This window comes from Xyrauchen texanus, chromosome 2 (assembly GCF_025860055.1).
Source record: "Xyrauchen texanus isolate HMW12.3.18 chromosome 2, RBS_HiC_50CHRs, whole genome shotgun sequence".
Lineage (NCBI taxonomy): Eukaryota > Metazoa > Chordata > Actinopteri > Cypriniformes > Catostomidae > Xyrauchen > Xyrauchen texanus.
The window spans coordinates 62,258,976-62,279,744 of record NC_068277.1 but is presented as its reverse complement, the minus strand read 5'-3'; the positions used below and the strand labels follow the sequence as shown (position 1 = coordinate 62,279,744).

Sequence of the window (20,769 nt, the reverse complement as noted above, 5' to 3'; positions counted from 1 at the left end):
AATGCTTTTCTCATTATTATGAACGTTAGCGATACTGTATGTGTTAAATAGATACTGGATTTTAGTGTGGTTTTGAGAACCGTTGTGTTCAATAGAACTGCATGTTCTCCAGTGCATTTGTATTAATGACTAACCTGCTTTCTGCATAATAGTGGGATGTATTCATACCTCTTATTCATGTAAGACAATTACATTTTAAATTTAGCAAAGCAAAGTGCCATGTAAATATTCAGAGTTGGGTGGTTTGGATCAGTAAATTAACACAGCAAGATAACAAATGTCTAAATCGAAATAATTTCACTGATTACATGTGCTGGACAAACTCACCATTTTAGAGATCTTAATGAATCTCATAACTGTACAGTCATCGCCAGTTTGTGCCATAACTCAGCATGAGTATTAAAGATTAGCGGTAACCCACTGAGATGCTGCGTATTTAATCTACAAAAAAAAGAATGTGGATTTGCATCTTGTTCTATTTCCTTACAAGCCTTCGGCAGTTTGAATGCAAGGTGCTTTTAAAGAGTTTTTTCCTGTAGAAGTGCAGTCAAACACACATTAACAACTAAATACATTTAAACTCAGATTTTTTAACAGCATAAAACCAGGTTTATACTTGGCTCAGCCACATGTTTGCGAGAATTCATACGCACAAAGTGATGTCCTTGGTTGTCACCAAGCCGTCGCGAGACTTAATTTTTGTAACTTTGCACACGGTGCGTGTGCAGTGCTTCAATCTCATTGGACAAATTTGAGTAAAGGGGCAGGGCAGTTGCGTAAAACTACTGCAAATAATGTTAAAGGGAAACAGTTTTCACAGTTAAATTACCCGTTGCAGCTCCTCAGATCTTGTTTAGAAAGACAAGTAAGCCTATTTACTAGAGGTAGACCGATATATCGGTTTTATGGAATAATCGGTGCCGATAGTTGCTTTTTGGAATGATCAGTTATCAGCAAAAATGTATGCCGATAGTTGTTGATAGTTTTTACATAAATTTTCATTTCAAAATAAGAGTCCCCTGTGTTTTGGCTTCTTTTTACTTAAAAGTCCTGTGTTATTCACAAAATCTTAATTTATTTTTGGTTATTATTGGGATTTTGGTCTGCCAATAAACTCATTCTGGGATTTTATTCATTTGGACTCTTGTAGCCTCTATGTCTGTGCCCATCATAGTAAGGAAAGTCTTCAAATCGATTTTAAAAACTATTGTCTGATTAATCGGTTATCCGTATTGCCAAATTCACTACCAGTCGATCTTTACTGTTAACCCATTACATTTTGTATATTGAATGAAAAGGTCTAAATAATACAGTCATTTTTTTTCATTAATATATATATAATTGAACGGCTCTCATTATTTTATACAGTGTAAAATAAAAGCATTTTACTAACGTGTGTTTAAATGTAATTAGACTTAATACAAATGTTTAAAATGTAGACCATATTATCTTGATTAGGCTTTAAAATATAGAACACTAGTATCTTAACTGTAAACTTAACCAGAGATATACAGTGCAAGACCAATACAATAAATTCCCAATGGATAAAATCAAGTTCCACTCTACATTTGTACAAATTGAATATCCTGAAATTATGCTACTTTTAGTTCCGGCCCTTGAATCTGATTGGATGAGAAGCGTTTCAAGAGTGCTGATATACAGTTCAACGTCACTGGGACACTACTTGAATCACTCCGCTTCTCTGTGTTCATGATTCCCAAGTAGTGGTGGGGATTTTGATTCATTATTCATTTTTATATCAATCACAGAATCATTCAGTGACCATTTCTGGAGATTACATATTTATGCCAGTAGGTGGCAACAAATGAGCATCTTTTATGTTATGAGAGTATCATTGAGTCATTGACTTAACTGATTCATCAAAAAACATGATATTAGTTCAGGACTGAAACGATGGCTGTAAATGAGAAAGATTCTTTCAAAAGTGTTGATTTGTTTATGAACGACACATCGCTAGTTAATGAGAGCAGTGCAGAGAGAGAGAGAGAGTTGGGCTTGCTGCTTTGGCTTCTTTTGGAATTATTTTCACTGGCGGAGACAGAAAAACTGGACATTTTGTCTGAAATGTAAGTTAATCAATATTATTTGCTTGATTGTTCTACTGTTGTATGAAAGCAGGCTGATCGGTGTTTATCTGAATGCCGCTCTACCTAGGTATCTAAAACATATGTTTGTAATCTATGACATAATTATTGGGGGAATTATGCAACAGTACTGATTACAGCATCCACCTAATTTGCCTAAAATGTCTTAAATCATTGTAAATTGCACTGCTACTGTAAAACTCAAATAGACAAACAGTATATTTCCCCCCAATTCTCTCTAAATATCTGCAGAAAGGGTAACATCTGAGTTTGACTTGTTACCCGAGAAACCTCGTGTCAACACGGCAACCAATGAGAGATGAAAGAGTCATGATGGCCTGCTCTTTGATATAGTTGTATTAGACTCAGCCTGAGGTGAGACTGTAGGTCCAGCATTAATAAGTGATGTGTGCCACGGTGCACACAAGGATTATGTAACACTGCTCTGAGTAGACATGTACAATTCAGACAGTGGGTCTCTATATGTGAACTGCTAAACAACAACACAGCAAGCTGAGACAATGACTGTTTACATGCACCTGTAAAATGCGTTTAGGGCCGCACTGCCATTCATTTACAGCTCATGTAGACAGAAGACCAAATTATCCAAGCTACTATACACATCATTAAATTTGTTGCTCTATACTCTGACAGTATTTAATTATTGTCTCCTTTTTATTTCTACTAATTTTGTGTAGGTCCCCTTCGTGCATCTCAGAATAGCATTCTGAGATTATATTCTTCTCACCACAATTGTACAGAGCGGTTATCTGAGTTACCGTATACTTTGAAAGCAGTTCAAACCAGTCTGGCCATTCTCTGTTGACCTCTCTCATCAACAAGACGTTTCCATTCACAGAACTGACGTTCACTGGATATTTTTTGTTTTTAGCTTCATTCAGAGTCAATTCTAGAGACTGTTGTGTGTGAAAATCCCAGAAATACTCAAACCAGCCCGTCTGACACCAACAATCATGCCACTCCAAATCACTGAGATCGCATTTTCCCCATTCTGATGGTTGATGTGAACATTAACTGAAGCTCCTGACCTGTATCTGCATGATTTAATGCCCACGATTGGCTGATTAGATAATCGCATGGATGACTGTTGATGCCAGATGGGCTGGCATGCTAAATTGAGGAGAACAGGGGATAACATCTACAACAAAAACATTATGAAGACATGAATAACAGTTTAAGTAAACAACATTGACATAATTTGAAAACTGACACTTTGTTTTTCAAAATCAACGGAAAATTGGAAAAAAATAAATTTTGTGACCCATTGTGACAGAACTCATTTGGAGCACCTGATATTTAACACATTTAATCATGTCCTTGGACCGTAATAAGGAATATTCCTACCATCAGAGCAATTCAAGCTTTTAGTACCACCTGTTTTCTCCAGGGGGCAGTAAGTGAAACTCCAGCTGTATTGGCAACACAAAATGAAGAGAACAAACCACACTTACTGGCAGTGACCTGGGTTGCCAGATTGGGTGGTTTCCCGCCCAATTGGGCAGTTTAGCAATCTTTTTTGCGGGCAAAAATGGGTTTGGGCGGGTGGATAAAAATTGGGCTGGTTTCAGATCAGTTCAGCGGGTTTTTGTAGCCGAAACATCGGTACTTCAGATCCTTCTTTCGGCGACTCTCTGTTCAGTAGCCTACTCTCACTCACTCACACACACACACACACACACACACACACACACACACACACACTACAAGTCTGGCTGACATGCCCCCTAAACTCACAACAGACACTCCCTCCCTTCAGCTCACGTCACGCACGCCGGCACCGCCCTCCCCTCAAACACACTAGATTGCGCGGGGTTTTCAAACTTAGCTAGCTGACTGACACTGACAATATGCCAAAGTGGGCAAAATATAGAAAAAGTTACAGGAAAGAGTGGGAAAGAGATCCAGACTTAAAGTCATGGATTGCACCGGGTGCAGAAGAAGGAAAGGCACACTGTAAATACTGCAACGCTGATATCCGTGCTCATTTAAAAGATCTTAAAGATCATGCAGCCACCAAGAAGCATAAGGCAAGGTGCCAGCCAACGGTCAGACCATTTACAGTTAGCAGAGTGGGTGAGTCCAGTAACCCTGACAACAATGACCAGAAACGACGAGAACTGCGGATAGCAATGTACATTGCGTGCCACACTGCCATTAATGCTGTTGATGAACTATCTGATATACTGAAAGACGAGACAGGTGCATTCCAGATGCACAGAACAAAAATCTAAATCACCTCTCTGTATTGTTCCAGAGACATGGCTCTTCTTATTCAGCACTGCGGGAAAAATATAATTTCCGGGTTTGGCCTTAGAATTAATTAATATGGACATTTTTTCCATATTAATTTGTGAATATTTTAAATGTTTAATAAAGGGGCAAAAAGTCATAAACAATGCGTCAAGATTTATATTTTATTTATTTTATAAAAATAAATATTTATTATATATTTATTTTATTTATTATACTATATATATATATATATATTAACTGCAGCATTTGCAGTTCAAATTCAAATTTTGGTGTTCAACTATGCGTTTTAAAAATACAACAACCGTTAGTTTTTGATTACAGGTTAAAAAAGGAAAAACGAATGGACGCAAAGTACACGGACCAATGGGTAATTTTAAAACTCGTTAATGATTATCATGTGTTTAAACGAGAAACCATAGCGAGAAACAAGCCAAAACAAATTTGGGCGGGTTTTTTTTGCATTCTCGCGGTTTTTGACGAGGTTTTGGGCTGGAAAACCTTGCTGGCATCTGGCAACCCTGGCAGTGACATCAGAGAGCATAAGATGAGGATGGACGTGTTCTTAAAACACAGCTTGATGGAGCTTAAATCTGAATTTTGGGATCTCTAGATGTGTTATTTATAAAGTATAAACTACGTTTATCTTGACACAATGACCTTAAAACGGTATGTTTGAAGCGACACAACCAAAGTGAGACACTCCAAAGGAGTCCGTCTGACACAGGCAGGGCTGTACTGGTAATCTGGCAAACCGTGCATTTTCCCGGTTGGCCGATGCACTTTGGTGCCGATCAGGGGTGGACTGGCCATTGGGAGAACCGAGCGTTCCTGTCGGTCGGCCACGAAATGGGCTACGATAAGCTGAACTGAGCCGTCACATTATGCATAACGGACCACAAAACGGTGCGGCGATATGCTGAAAAGGACAGCGAACACAACCCACTCACCCACAACCCACTCACTCAAATCCACTCCACCCCCCCCATACCCATTCTGATCGGTTCTAAAGCCGGGAAAGCCTAAAAGGTCTCACTGAAAGACTCAAATTCACTGCCAGTCCTCAGTTAGTACTATATCACCATAAAGTCTGGTCCACATAGCTGCTAATTCTGAACATGAACCACCCACTTAGACTGAAAGAGAACTAAATGTAACGTGAGCAACTGCTCAGTAACAAATATTTTGACATGCACTAATTTTCGTCAATCCGTATAAATTCAATCTAACTGCAGCTTCCGAATGTGCTGTTCATATGTCCCATAAACTTAATATGATACAAATATTGGTTTGCATATGTATTACATGAATTCTGTACAAAACTTCTGAGGATGTGAAGACCGTCATTCATTGCCTTCTGAAGAAGCGGAGAACGGCTGAGAAAGTGAGAATAGCACCAAAGTCCGTAACTGACATTATTGCTTTGTTAAGACATCTAAAAATATGCCAGAAAAGCTTTCGTCTTATATTACTCACTTTACTATGCAAACGAAGAATTAGAATCAGCGTCTAATACCCTATCTGACTTAACCATGTATTTGCCTCATGCCTGTTCCTCCTCCAGTCTAACTGAAGACATCTGTGGATGCGAGTACGGAGTTAAGACAGATGGGTGAGAGTTGTCCTTTAATGAGTTTACAGATGTGGAATGGAAACAAAATAAAATGGACTTTATGCAACAGCAATAATGATGGCATAACGAAGCATTTATTCATTCAAGGGGCGGGGGAAATTATAAGGTATTTAAAAGAGCCAGAGAAGTGATGCTTACAGTGTTAAATAACTAACAGAAGAAGAGTTTTAATCTTATACAATATAAATAGCCTACATCTAAATCCTAGGTATTATTAGTAATAGACTATACCTCTCATTTATCTTTGAGAACACTAACGGTTAGGTTTTGGTTAAAGTTTTAGGTTAGCAAGGTACGTTTTACTCATTAAACCGCTATCTAATATTCACCTTTAAAACCTTGTCTGATTACGACACCATTTTACTTGCTTTAGGTACCCCCTGCTGGACATTTCACTGGGAAACTGCAGCAAAACATTGTCACGGTTCCGGTATTTGTGCCGGCTCATACTGTTGTTTGTTTTTCTCTCTCCCTTGTGTCACAAAGTATGAGCCGGCACACGTGATCAGCGTTTCCCTGGGGAGGCGATGATCATTGCAAAGTTTTACTCGGCCGTTCCACCTGCTTCTCACTGATTGCACTCCCTATTAATTCCTTTTGTTTTCCCACTTTCTTTGCCAGTTTATTGTTTGCTGTCAAGTGTTAACCGTACTCTCTTGTCTAGTTGGAGATTGCTTGTGTGTCTGTTGGTTGCCTGTCTCTAGAGGTGTGGTTACCTTCCTGTTCGCCGTCACCTTTGTCTGTATAGTTGCCCAGTTCTCTTATAGGACGATTCCTTGGTCTCTGTGTCTCACCTGGGCTTGGCTTCTCTCCACACCAGCTTCAACAAACTCTCTTCGGATTGCTCCTGACTTCCACAACACATGCACTCATCATACTAACACACTAATTCCTTAGCCCGCTGAGTGGCTATTGCTTTTGACTCTGCTTACTGCATCCGGTGCCTGGTGCGCCTGTCCTCATTTACAAGAATGTTGTTAATAAACTCATTGAACTGTTTCCTTCTGTGTTTGGGTCCCTTTGTCTCCTCTCACCCTCTGAAAAACATGTTATTAAGCATGTAAGTTTGTACAAATATTGCCATGATTTTGTAATTTTCAATAGGTAAGGCTGGTGTAATTGGCTGTGCTCTGTATCTGCACTTCAGAGATTTCAGGTCAGTTAGACAGCAAACCCATCAGCCAGCAGGATTTTGCTCTGTACAGGACCGCTGCAACCTGTTTCCTAGTTGGTGGTAAATTCAGTCGTAAATAAATTTTACTGTCCAATAATTTAACAGATTTCAACCATTTGGGTTCTCTCTCACATATATACTGCTTACATTTTTTCAAGTTTATACATTACATTAAGACAAACATCCAGCTACCTAGCAAGCTAAAAATAATTCTTAATACAGTTTATCTGAGTATCTACAATATGTGACTGTGACCGAGTTCAGAATGGCATTCTACACTAATACTCTAACTAATTCTGCCATTTATGTCTATGGTATAATAGTATGAGTAGTATGGTAGAATGTCATTCCGAACTCGGCCACATACTGTAGATAGTCGGATAAACTGTCCAATAAATACTCTCACCTAAAGGATTATTAGGAACACCTGTTCAATTTCTCATGAATGCAATTATCTAATCAACCAATCACATGGCAGTTGCTTCAATGCATTTAGGGGTGTGGTCCTGGTCAAGACAATCTCCTGAACTCCAAACTGAATGTCAGAATGGGAAAGAAAGGTGATTTAAGCAATTTTGAGCGTGGCATGGTTGTTGGTGCCAGACGGGCCGGTCTGAGTATTTCACAATCTGCTCAGTTACTGGGATTTTCACACACAACCATTTCTAGGGTTTACAAAGAATGGTGTGAAAAGGGAAAAACATCCAGTATGCGGCAGTCCTGTGGGCGACAATGCCTTGTTGATGCTAGAGGTCAGAGGAGAATGGGCCGACTAATTCAAGCTGATAGAAGAGCAACTTTGACTGAAATAACCACTCGTTACAACCGAGGTATGCAGCAAAGCATTTGTGAAGCCACAACATGCACAACCTTGAGGCGGATGGGCTACAACAGCAGAAGACCCCACCGGGTACCACTCATCTCCACTACAAATAGGAAAAAGAGGCTACAATTTGCAAGAGCTCACCAAAATTGGACAGTTGAAGACTGGAAAAATGTTGCCTGTTCTGATGAGTTTCGATTTCTGTTGAGATATTCAGATGGTAGAGTCAGAATTTGGCGTAAACAGAATGAGAACATGGATCCATCATGCCTTGTTACCACTGTGCAGGCTGGTGGTGGCGGTGTAATGGTGTGGGGATGTTTTCTTGGCACACTTTAGGCCCCTTAGTGCCAATTGGGCATCGTTTAAATGCCACGGCCTACCTGAGCATTGTTTCTGACCATGTCCATCCCTTTATGGCCACCAGGTACCCATCCTCTGATGGCTACTTCCAGCAGGATAATGCACCATGTCACAAAGCTCGAATCATTTCAAATTGGTTTCTTGAACATGACAATGAGTTCACTGTACTAAAATGGCCCCCACAGTCACCAGATCTCAACCCAATAGAGCATCTTTGGGATGTGGTGGAACGGGAGCTTCATGCCCTGGATGTGCATCCCACAAATCTCCATCAACTGCAAGATGCTATCCTATCAATATGGGCCAACATTTCTAAAGAATGCTTTCAGCACCTTGTTGAATCAATGCCACGTGAAATTAAGGCAGTTCTGAAGGCGAAAGGGGGTCAAACACAGTATTAGTATGGTGTTCCTAATAATCCTTTAGGTGAGTGTACACTGAGAGAGAGTGAGAGAGAGAGAGAGAGAGAGAAAAACAGAGGGAGAGAGAGCAACTTAAAGCAGATTGAAAGCAGTCTGTTGTGGGTTTGTTTACATTTGAAAAATGTATCTGATCTGTTAGAAAGGACAAAACACACTATTCCAGAACATCTGTTTGTGACAAGTTTGGTGGATGTACCTTGAACGCTCTAGGAGGTTTTAGTGTTTGAAATTTGCAAAAACCCTAAACCAAGTTTGTGGAATAAAGGGGGTCGCAACCGGATGCATCTAGCGGACAACATGGTACGTCCTAAAATTAGAAAATATTGTTTTATATGATTGTACGTACACTGCCGCCACAGCTCGTTGTCTGTCGGCAGTACCCAGCTACTACTCCGGATGCTACTCAAATTTGTACCCTGCCACAGAGCGCTACATATATCGTTTCCATTAAATTGGATCCAGTGTGGTTTGACAGCTTGAATGAAAACTATTCATACAGAGAAGTTGCATAATAAACTTTACCATTTATTTCAGTTTGCGCAGTTACACCAGTTTCATGCACTAACCTGCAAACGCATTAACGTCTCTTTGTTCATTCTTGAAGAAGTTAAAAAGCCTTATGTGTGTATGTTGACAAGATTCACAACTTGCCACCTGTACCCAGGGGCAGACTGGCTATAGGGAGAACCGGGAATTTTCCCCATGGGCTGGCAGTGAAATGGGGCCAAACGAACTTCATCAAGCCAACATAACAAGTCAAGTTAAACTTATGAGCGCCATTTGTTCTGGAACTGGCATGTTGAACAGCCAAAACTCCACCATCGTTGTCATGTAAATTTTTTTACCTAAAATGGACAAATATTCAATTTACTGGATAGGCTGGGTGCTGGTGGTGGTGGTTTGGTACTGGTCTTGCTGGTAGACCTGCATTGGCATGTTGCTCACAGGCAAAATATACCTTATGTATCAGCATCCAGTCTCCCACACAACATATGCTGGCTACCAGCAATGCTGCATTGCTTTCAGGGTTATTTTTGTGATTTTAATGAGTAATTTATGCTGTGTAATAATGTTTCATGTTTCCCTAGAGCATTTAGTTGCTCAGAACTGTCTTCAAATGGCAGGATTGTGCATTAGGTTACCGAAATACTGATACAAAATGTTGGGTCCATCAAATGAAAAGCATCCTTCTTTTTGGATAGCCCTTTTGCTTTTATCAACGTCATAACTCAACTTTTATTTGATTCGATTTTTATTTAATTTATATTAAATAGCAAACTCCAGTCATTATATCCCATTGTGGTTTGTGCAGCATTTGAAATGGTGGAAAACACTGTTCTCTGCCTGGATCAATTTATGTGATCGGGCACTGCCGATTAGAGCGATGAGGGCGCCTTTGAGCGCAGCAGTGATGAGTCACAGGTGAGTTATGGTGCTGTCGATGAACCAACAGTACTCAAAACATCTCGATGTGAGCAGGGTCAGACACTCAAGGAGGACGTTGGGCTGCAAATGTGCCTTTGCTGCTCACTTTAAGCCCCGTTCACACCAGCAGGGGTTTAATTGTTTTGATGCTGCTAGTCGCTGTACTATATATCACTATAGGTTTAAGCTTGGTAGTCCCATGGTACGTGTTGGTGCTTTTTGTTAGTGTAACTATTATAAAATCATCTGAGCTCTGAACCAAAAGGTCACTGAAATATTTGACATTCTCCGGTAGAAGTTTAGGAATGGAAGTTAGCTATTATTCCTTGTTGTTTTGTGATTTCCTGAACCCGTTCAGTTTTGAAGTGAAGGTCAGACCTCTGCAGTCATGTTCAATTTTACAAACAAGAGAAATAAATGTTCTTGATGGGAAAATTAGACTTCGAAACAAAACGTAGACATGTAACATCACCATATAAAATACAACTGCTTGAATGTTACCTCTTGCTAATCTCTGCACTCTTTTCAAACTAAACTTTTATGATCGAATCAGAATGTTCCCAGTATTTTTGCTGTTTGATGAGTTCACCAAAATGTTTTTCAGGCAGTTTGTTAGCGTCTGTCTCTCTGAACACATGCTGTCAGTTATTAATCATAGCTGAGTCATTTCAGCTGTCATCTTTTCACAGCTAAACACAGTTCAACAGTCTGTAAAACAACATTCATTTTATAAAGAAGGTTGGTTTATGCATGCAGTCCCAACCACTTTACTAGTGAGAGGTAATCAGAACAGTTCTTTTTCACTTTTAAAAGAACAAAAACAAAACTAAAAACTAAAACTGAGCTCTCAACATCTACAACGTTTAATAAAATAGAAATAAATATTCTTTAAATGGCCGTCAATGGAGAAAGAGGTTTTTTTGGCACCAGCTGATGTAGATATGGATCATATGGCAGGGGCTAACCGGACCATGCTAACCACCCAAACTTTGAATACCTTGTTTCATGGGGGAGGCTCATTGTCTTTCAAAAGAGTAGGGTTGTCATGATACCAAAATTCCAGTAGTCGGTACCAATACCAGTCAAATTTCACAATTCTCTATACCGATGTTTGTCCCACTTTCAGTCTTTGGGCGTAGAATCAGAACTAGTGATGCCTGATTCACGAATAAATAATTCTATTGGGTCGGTTCTTCTCAGCGAATATGCAAAATGGCTTAGCAAAAAGGTCAGTTCAGACAGCTATCTCACTGAATAATTTGCAGCAGATTCTCACTCATTATAACAGCATCAGGATATTTAAGAAAACAAACCAATCATTGGATAAAGACTGCTTTTTTGAGAGGTAAATTTTAGAAACTTCCATTGCTGCTGTGTCTTGTTAAGAAGGGGCTGTTCACAACAAAACGTGTTGTTGCGTCCATCCATGCCGTTTTTCAGTTCCTTTTCTATGTAAACGTGCTAGTAAAAAAGAACATCATCTGTTACAAACGTGTCTCGAGACACCTGTGTTATACTCTATCTGTGATAGCACATGTACAACACCCAGACGTCTATTTGATGTTTGTGTTTACATCTGGAAGACCTCTATTTTACATTGTTTGCTATAAGACGTGTGTCTATATGTATGTTTCGGAAGTCAATAAGACAATGAGACATTTATGATTTAGAATGATTGGAAATCTAATCTTTTTTTTTCTCCCCAATTTGGAATTCCCAAAGTCCTCGTGGTGGCGTAGTGACTCGCCTCAATCCGGGTGGCGGAGGACGAATCTCAGTTGCCTCCGCTTCTGAGACCGTCAATCTGAGCGCGTTACCGCGGAGACATATTGTGTGTGGAGGCTTCACGCTATTCTCTGCAGCATCCACGCTCAACTCAACGCACGCCCAACCGAGAGCGAGAACCACATTATAGCGACCACGAGGAGGTTACCCCATGTGATTCTACCCTCCCTTTCAACCGGGCCAATTTGGTTGCTTAGGAAGCCTGACTGGAGTCACTCAGCACACCCTGGATTCAACGTCATGACTCCAGGTGTGATAGTCATCGTCAATACTCGCTGAGATTCCCAGACCCCAAATCTGATCTTTTTAAGATGTTTAGCAGATGTTAGATTCTTTCCAGTTTAAAAGATGTCAAACAGACATCTCTGAGACGTACGTGTTCTGTCTGGGTTCGTTGCACTGTGTTGGTCTGAACAGCCTCTAGTATTAACACATTTGGGCAATTTGACCACACAGAAATTACTTGAACTTCATACTATGTTTTTATTTTCATTTTGAGAATTATTAAAGGTCTAGTATAATTATTCATGTGTAAATTATTGTCCTACATCCTCTGAAGCACCGCATATATGGTGTTGTCACATGGCACCTGTTACTTTTCTCAGCGCTGTCGTTTGTAAGATTTAAAAAAACAAAAACAAAAATTCTGGAGATTACATGGGTGGTTACATGCTATCCTTGACATTAATAGATTTAACAAGCATTCTTTTCATGTGCAAATGTTTCCTGCCTAAGTCAAAAATGTTCTTAGTTGTGCATCCAGCCCAATGATGGATAAGCGTCCTCTTGAGGAAGACACCTTCAAATTTAAACAATCATGTCAAAGGTGCAGGATTTTTGTGCAGATTGCGATGATGTACAGCTGCTAGTCTTCCCGCTAGAACTATGTTGCATTTACATACAGTAGATGGAAAATGCATGCATATCCCATGTTATTCTGCTAATTAAGTCTTGAAGGCCTATCACCTTTGTAACAGCTGGAATAATCCATTTGAATGTGAAGATTAACAGAAAGATAGGTCTAAATAAAAATAAACTGTTCAGTGAATTGTACGGTGGGGGGCAGTGCTGAATATGAATTATGTAATGCACAGTAAAATACATTCATCTCTACATATGCTGGAGTGGTGGTGGTGTAGTGGACTAAAGCACATAAATGTTAATCAGAAGGTCGCTGGTTCGATCCCCACAGCCACCACCATTGTGTCCTTGAGCAAGGCACTTAACTCCAGGTTGCTCCGGGGGGATTGTCCCTGTAATAAGTGCACTGTAAGTCGCTTTGGATAAAAGCATCTGCCAAATGCATAAATATAAATATATACAAAAAAAAATTGCAACTATAAATCTTGGGATTTTGTTACTTAGTAGATGAACACATAGATCAACAATTTAATCATGAACATGACTGATTGATCTAGTGGTAATTTTTTGCCTCTAGTTTTTAGAGGTTTTGGGTTCTAATTTGCCCAAATATAACTTTTTATTTTTAATAAAAGAAGATTGCATCTGTACGTCAGTGGATGGGTGTTTAAAAATAAAATGTGAGAGTGGAGACGAGAGTAGCGGCAAACTTGTCGCAAACTTGCCGCAAATGTGTCACAGATCATTTTCACATGCAAATGAGCTTTGCGGCAAATTGTAGCGATGAAGAGCTTCAAACTTCTGGCAAAAATTTGCAGCAAATCACAAGCTCATTTGTCCATATGGTCACTGTTGTTGAGGAAATAAGCTCATCAGCCTGCGAGAGCCCAAACACTTTACACTCGCTGCAATAGTAGGTAGGCAACTGGTGCCGCAACAATCACAGGATTGGTTGCTGCTGTAATCCATCACGCTCTGAGTACTTTGTGTGATCGGTGAGAGTTTAGGCAGTTTGACATGAATACACCCCTACACAATGTCAAAATCAATGATAATATACTTACATTTATATTTCATACATTTGGGTACTTATGCTGGGGTGGCAGATGGGATGACAATGCTTTTTCATAGGGAGGCATTTGCCACCCCGTTAGATCCGCCCATGTTAGATCTGCCCCTGCTTCTTGAAAAACACAACATTTGATTTTGACTCAATCTGAAGTTTATCACATTGCATATCGCTGTTACATTATACAAGTTTATGGCATATCACATTTTTCCTCCCAAAAGTGCAACCCTTGTTAAACGGTTTTAAATGCATGAAGTGAAGGTGAAGAACCACCGTATACAAAGTGCATTTAAAATCGTTTAACACACACCTAGCCGTGGACAAGCTGAATTCCATTATATTAGCAATGCCCATGAAAGTGGTTAGGACATGTATTCAGTTCCTATAGCACTGTAATGTTATGTTGCTAGGGTTACAAACAGTGCATTAATATAGAACGGTCGTTAAAACTACCGATGCATTCAACGCGTTGAACTGCACGCATTCCAGCCAATAATAATCGAATATTCGAACAGATCATGGTATAAGAGGTAATACTGTTATATTGCCAATATTACCACACTGACTTTCTCACATTTTCTTAATACCAACTTTTTTTAATATTATACTTGCTATATGTCCCTACCAACTTTCAAACCAAACCTACACCATTGGTTTGCATGTGCCGCACACTTCATATACTCTACGTAGAGTCAACCCACGGAAGGCTACTGGACCAGACAACATTCCTGGCAGAGTGTTCAGAGGCTGTCCAGACCAGCTAGCAGATGTTCTTACTGACATCTTCAACATCTCTCTGAGCAAACTGGGAGACCTCAGTCAGTCCGGATCGGGAACAGCATCTCCACCACCACGACACTGAGCACTGGGGGCCCCAGGGCTGTGTGCTCAGTCCACTGCTTTTCACTCTGCTGACTCACGACTGTGCAGCAATGCACAGCTCGAATCACATCATTAAGTTCGCCGATGACACGACCGTGGTGGGTCTCATCAGCAAGAACAACGAGTCAGCATACAGAGAGGAGGTGCAGCGGCTAACGGACTGGTGTAGAGCCAACAACCTGTCTCTGAATGTGGACAAAACAGAAGAGATGGTTGTTGACTTTAGGAGAGCACAGAGTGACCACTCTCCACTGAACATCGACGGCTCCTCTGTGGAGATCGTCAAGAGTACCAAATTCCTTGGTGTTCACCTGGTGGAGAACCTCACCTGGTCCGTCAACACCAGCTCAATTACCAAGAAAGCCCAGCAGCGTCTCTACTTTCTTCGAAGGCTGAGGAAAGCAAATCTCCCACTCCCCATCCTCACTACATTCTATAGAGGGACTATTGAGAGCATCCTGAGCAGCTGCATCACTGCCTGGTTTGGGACTTGAACCGTTTCGGACCACAAAGCCCTGCAGAGGATAGTGAGGACAGTTGAGAAGATCATCGGGGTCTCTCTTCCCTCCATCAAAGACATTTACACAAAACGCTACATGACCCCACACACCCCTCACACAAACTCTTCACCCTCCTGCCGTCGGGCAAGAGGTACCGAAGCATTCGGGCCCTCACGGCCAGACTGTGTAACAGCTTCTTCCACCAAGCCATCAGACTCCTCAATACTCAGAGACTGGACTGACACACACACACATGTCCTGAGTTGCACTTTAATTTTGTCACTTTATAACTGTCTGCTACCTCAATAACTGCTATGTGCATAGAACACTATCTCATAGTATGTTATGTTTACATTTTTAGAAACTGTCATCTTTTTGCACAATTGTGTACTGGTTAGCACTGTATCTCTCACTGTCTCTCACTGTGCCTATTGTCCTGTTCATGGTTAGTCATTTATTGTACTGTCCCATCATTTTTGGCACACGTTTGCACGTTTGGTATGTTATTTATTCTGTGTGGTCTCATGTGGTTCTGTGTTCGTCCTATGTTGTTTTATGTATCCCCATGGTCCTGGAGGAACGTTGTCTCGTTTTGCTGTGTACTGTAATAACTGTATATGGTTGAAACGACAATAAAAAACACTTGACTTGACTTGAGTGCTTGTGAATGTCTGGAGATGGTGTTATGCTGACATAAAGACACAAAGTGCTCGTGCCTTTTTAAGATCCTTGACTCGTACACGGAAAACATCATCTCGAGTATAGCGTTCAAAGAGCCTTGTTTGTAGCAGCCTTTTGTGGTTTGATAATGATCTTGTGACCTGCTTTTCCGGAAGTGAGAAGCTACCTTAAAAACACACACAGAAACAGAAAGGCATAAAAAATAAAAGCTTCCGTCAAAATAAAATCTCAATTTAAATTGAAAAAAGTAATACTATTGCACTACTAATATTAGTAATAAATTAGTAGCAATTGTACAATATTTAAGCAATATCTCACATCTGAGATAAAGTTCTGTTGTGCAGAACTTTATTTGACAATTTGAGAACCCAGCCTGGTAGCAGAGAAACATATTTCTTTAAAGGTATTTCAGATGAAATGGAGCATCTGTTGGATGTCTCAGCTCTCTTTATGTTATTTAATTGTGACTAAGAGTACTTTTGATTAGTTCTGTGCTGAAATCTAAAGAGTCACCTGACCTCTCTCTACAGTTGCTAACAAGCCCCGCTGCCCTGACCTACCAGGTATGTTCAGGCCCTCAAATTAGGTTTGGTTTTGTTTACTTGTTTTTATCTTTCGCTGTTTTTGTCAAGTCTGGCTTTTCACTAAAGCTTCATCCAAAATATCTGAACGACATCCTTCCCTTCTCTCTAGGGCTGCTCACTAACCACAGTTAAGCCCTTTATGACATATGAATGCTTTGTAAGATCCATGGAGAGAATGAATGATGCTCCTTCAGACGTGTTGGATTTGGCCGGTGAGAGCTGTCGCAGTGAGTTGTATGGGATAGCACTTCCTGTGCCACAGACAGACAAGTGACCAGCTACTGCAATTAACATAATCCGTCCGCTTACCCGTCTGTTCATGAATGTGTTACAGAGCTTGTCCTACCATCTTCAACACGAGCAGCTTGCGTTAAACACATCTGTTTTGCTTTTGTTCAGGAAGATAGTGACAAACTCTGATGGAGAGATGGCTGAATTGTTGGAATGAAGCTGAGGTGACTCATTGTGATTGACGTGGCTTCAAAAAAACTGCCTGTTTTATGCATTTGTCGTCTGGTTTATTGCACTCATATGAAGTCAAAATGATGACTTATATACTTGCAAAAAAATAAAATATTGCAAAACGCAAAGCTGTATTTAATCGCAAATAACAATGCATGTTGTAAATGAAACCCGAGATATTAGATCCTTTTTTTAAACTGCTACAGAGTTTTGCCATCAATTCTTTTGCAACACTTCTTTTTCTTTGAGTTTCACTTTGTGGAAAGTATTTTGTTTTTGCGATGCTTCTTTTAATGTTTGCGGTACCTCTTTCCCTTTGCACTTCATTTCTTTATGCGCTACACTATATGACACTGTTTTGACATGGGGCGGAGCTTCGAGTATGATGACATCATGTGGGGCGTGGCTTATTCAGGAGGTCAAGGAGCATGTGCAGTTTACATGCATAATGACCACTAACTTAGCAAGCGGTGAGTGGAAAAATGTCACTGCGATTTAAGGTTTGTCTTATTTCCTCTCATTTCTAACAATAATTAATTAATAATTGTATTTACAACTCCAGTGAGCAACTGTGACAGGTATTATTAAGAACTGTAATCAAGGCTTTGATGGCACAAGCACGTACTTCCCATTATGTAAATAGGAGTTTTTCAAAAGTTGCAAATAGCAGACTGTAACATCAAACGACACATCCCAGTGATTAGTTATAGTTAAAAGCTACATGAAGCACAAAAGCACATAACCTGGACTGTAACTCAAAAATGAGCTTTCTTCAGGTTTTAACATTAGGTGATATTATTCTTGGTTAGAAATGAGAGGAAATAAGATTCTTTAAATCGCAGTGACATTTTTCCGTTGCCCGCGTCTGCTTGCTTTGAAGTTAGCGGCCCCGTTGTGCAAGTGAACTGCACACTCGTGAATAAGCCACACCCCCAAACTCCGCCCCATGTCAAAACAGTGGGTTTCATTTACTACATACATTGTTTTTTGCAATTAAATTCAGCTTTGCCTTTTGCAATTCTTTATTTATTTTTCAAATATACAAGTCATCATTTCTCTATGACTCTATACAATCTGAGTTGTTAAAGGAATAGTTCATCCAAAAATAAAAATCAATATATTTTTATATTATTATTATTTATAATATGTTCAAATATGTACACAATTAATCATGCCCTGTGACCTTATGTAAATTCTGTAAATAAAGAATTTTCCAACCAATAGAGCAATTCATGCTAGAAGTTTCGAGTCTTTGCGAGTCTTAGTCAGCAGAGGGCAGTGACACATCTCCAGGTGCACAGGCAACATACAGCTGATTGTACAACAAACCAACATTAAATAACAATTATTATTATATTTATTATTTTACAGGTCTATTTATAATTCTTTTGAATACTGTACATTGTTTTACTTTATTTGTGGGCCTTTTCCAGAAAAAAAATTGGATACAACATGAGGGGAAGTAAATGATGACAGAATGTTTCATGTTTGGGTAAACTATTCCTTAAAAAAAAGAAAAAATGAGTATGTGATGGTTTTATGTGGTCAAAAACTATAAAGAGTCACGTGATTTAGCGCTGTAATAAATTGGGAACTAAAGTGAGTGTTTGGGGTCTAAAAGGAGGACGTTTCAGTCCTATCGAGACTGTCATCGTTCACTGTCATTTCAGGCATGTGTTTGTACTGTATGTGAAACTCAACACGTGCGGTTCTATAGATGACAGAGTGGAATGTGCATCGTTTTTGTTGATAAGCGTGTCGTAGCGTGCGTTTGGCGTGTCAGTGTGTGTATGTTTATGTATGCTATACATTTGCACCCATTGCACTGTCATCAGCCTTTGACACGCCCTGATCATGCCCTCCCATTGGTCAGATCTGTTGTCTGTCTTCAGATCCCTCCTTATTCATGCAGATTTAGAAAGTGCAGAGCAGTGCTGCTGGCTTTTTGCTTTTACAGTTTTCTTGTTCGGGCTGTGAGCACAAATACACTTCAGTGGGCTGCTGTGTTTTATGGCTGCAGTGCTGAATGAACACAATAGGAGAAATATTAAAGGGATGGATCACCCAAAAATGAAAATTCACTCATCATTTACTCACCCACATGCCATCCCAGATGCGTATGACTTGTTTCTTCCGCAGAACACAAATTAAGATTTTTAGAAGAATTTCTCAGCTCTTTTGGTCCATTCAATGCAATTGAATGGGTGCCAAAATTTTGAATCTCCAAAAAACCCATAAAAGAAGTCTAATCCATGTGCCTCCAGTGGTTTAATCCATGTCTTCAGAAGCGATATGATAGATGTGGTGAGAAACAGATCAATATTTAATTCCTTTTTTACAATTAATTCTCCTCCCTGTTCAGTCAATCTCCACTTTAACTTTCACTTTCGTCTTGTGTTTTTTGTGATTCACATTCTTCATGCATATCGCCACCTACTGGTCAGAGAGCAGAAAAGGACTTAAATATTGATCTGTTTCTCACCCACACCTGTCATATAAATGAAGATATGGATTTAACTACTGACGGATTACTTTTATTCTGCCTTTGTGTTTTTTGAAGCGTCATAATATTGGAACCCGTTCACTTGTATTGTACGAACCAAAAGAGCTGAAATGTTCTTCTAAATATCTGTGTTTGTGTTCTGCAGAAGAAAAAGTCATGACATGAGGGTGAGTAAATGATAGAATTGTTATTTTGGGGTGAACTATTCCTTTAAAAGTAATTACTTTCATTAATAGACTGTAATCTGATTACAACATTTTGAAAATAACATGTTTCTTTATTCCATAGTAAAATAATACAAATATCGCTCTTTTTCAAATAATGAAAGTGAATGAGGATTGGGACTGTCAAGTTCTAAAATGACCAAAAAGCAACTAAAAAGTAGCATAGAAGTCATCCATTCCATTCTGATGGTTACAAAGTAATTAGTTACTGTAATATAATTACTTAAAGAAAGTAAAAAGTAGTGTAAGTTATGGGTATGGAACGACAGGAGGGTGAGTAACATTGGCGACTGAACATTCTGCATTGAGATGCTTTGAGTATTTTTTTTTACTTTTAGGATCTCACTTACGAAGTCAAATAAAGTTTTCCCTGTTTCTGCAGCTCGCAGCTCAGGTGCTGGATGATTTTGAGGATGAGGACATCGGATTCGGCCTGGTGGATTCAAAGAAAGACATTGCTGTTGCTAAGAAGCTGGGTAATCTTTTATCCTGTCCTATAAAAAGATATAAAATACATAAGCTTCTATTCAAACTTATTACTGTAATACAATTCTCTCATTCAGCTTCCACGGGGCACCATTCAACACAACAAATCAAAATAAATGTTTCATATCACAGAAATTGTTCCTTTAGGTAAAGATAAACTACTTACATGCACACCACCATCCGACCCTAGGTGGCACTATAATGGGAACTTTAAAATTTTTAAATAAATTTGCAACCGAGACTTTTTTCCCACTTGAGTCGATTCCCTCAATCAAGAGAAACAAAATTAATTTGCATCTATAATCACCCCCCAATAAAATAAATAAATATTTTTCTAACTCCTTCAAAATTTAGCTTGTTTCAACTACAGACCCTTGTGACAAAAAAAGTTAAATCATTTTGATTCGTCAAATCGTTCCAAAAAATCTTGGTTGGTAAGTGAAACATTTATTGGCTTATATCTCTTAAACAATTTGACGATGCATGAGGGTCTCTAGATGATACATGCTACATGTT

The 20,769-nt window shown here is 39.5% G+C and overlaps 1 protein-coding gene across 2 annotated transcripts in view; it reads left to right on the top strand.

The window, feature by feature from the left end:
• The window catches only part of LOC127619717 (calsequestrin-1-like), a 44,647-nt gene that overhangs the window by 8,208 nt on the left and 15,670 nt on the right, over positions 1–20,769 (top strand). Inside the window, exons 2-3 of one of the 2 annotated variants that reach the window (XM_052092680.1) lie at positions 16,525–16,557; positions 20,150–20,243. In XM_052092680.1, the coding sequence (XP_051948640.1) occupies positions 16,525–16,557; positions 20,150–20,243 (127 nt within the window). The remainder of the gene's footprint in view (positions 1–16,524; positions 16,558–20,149; positions 20,244–20,769) is intronic. The other variant, XM_052092685.1, reaches the window with a different exon arrangement.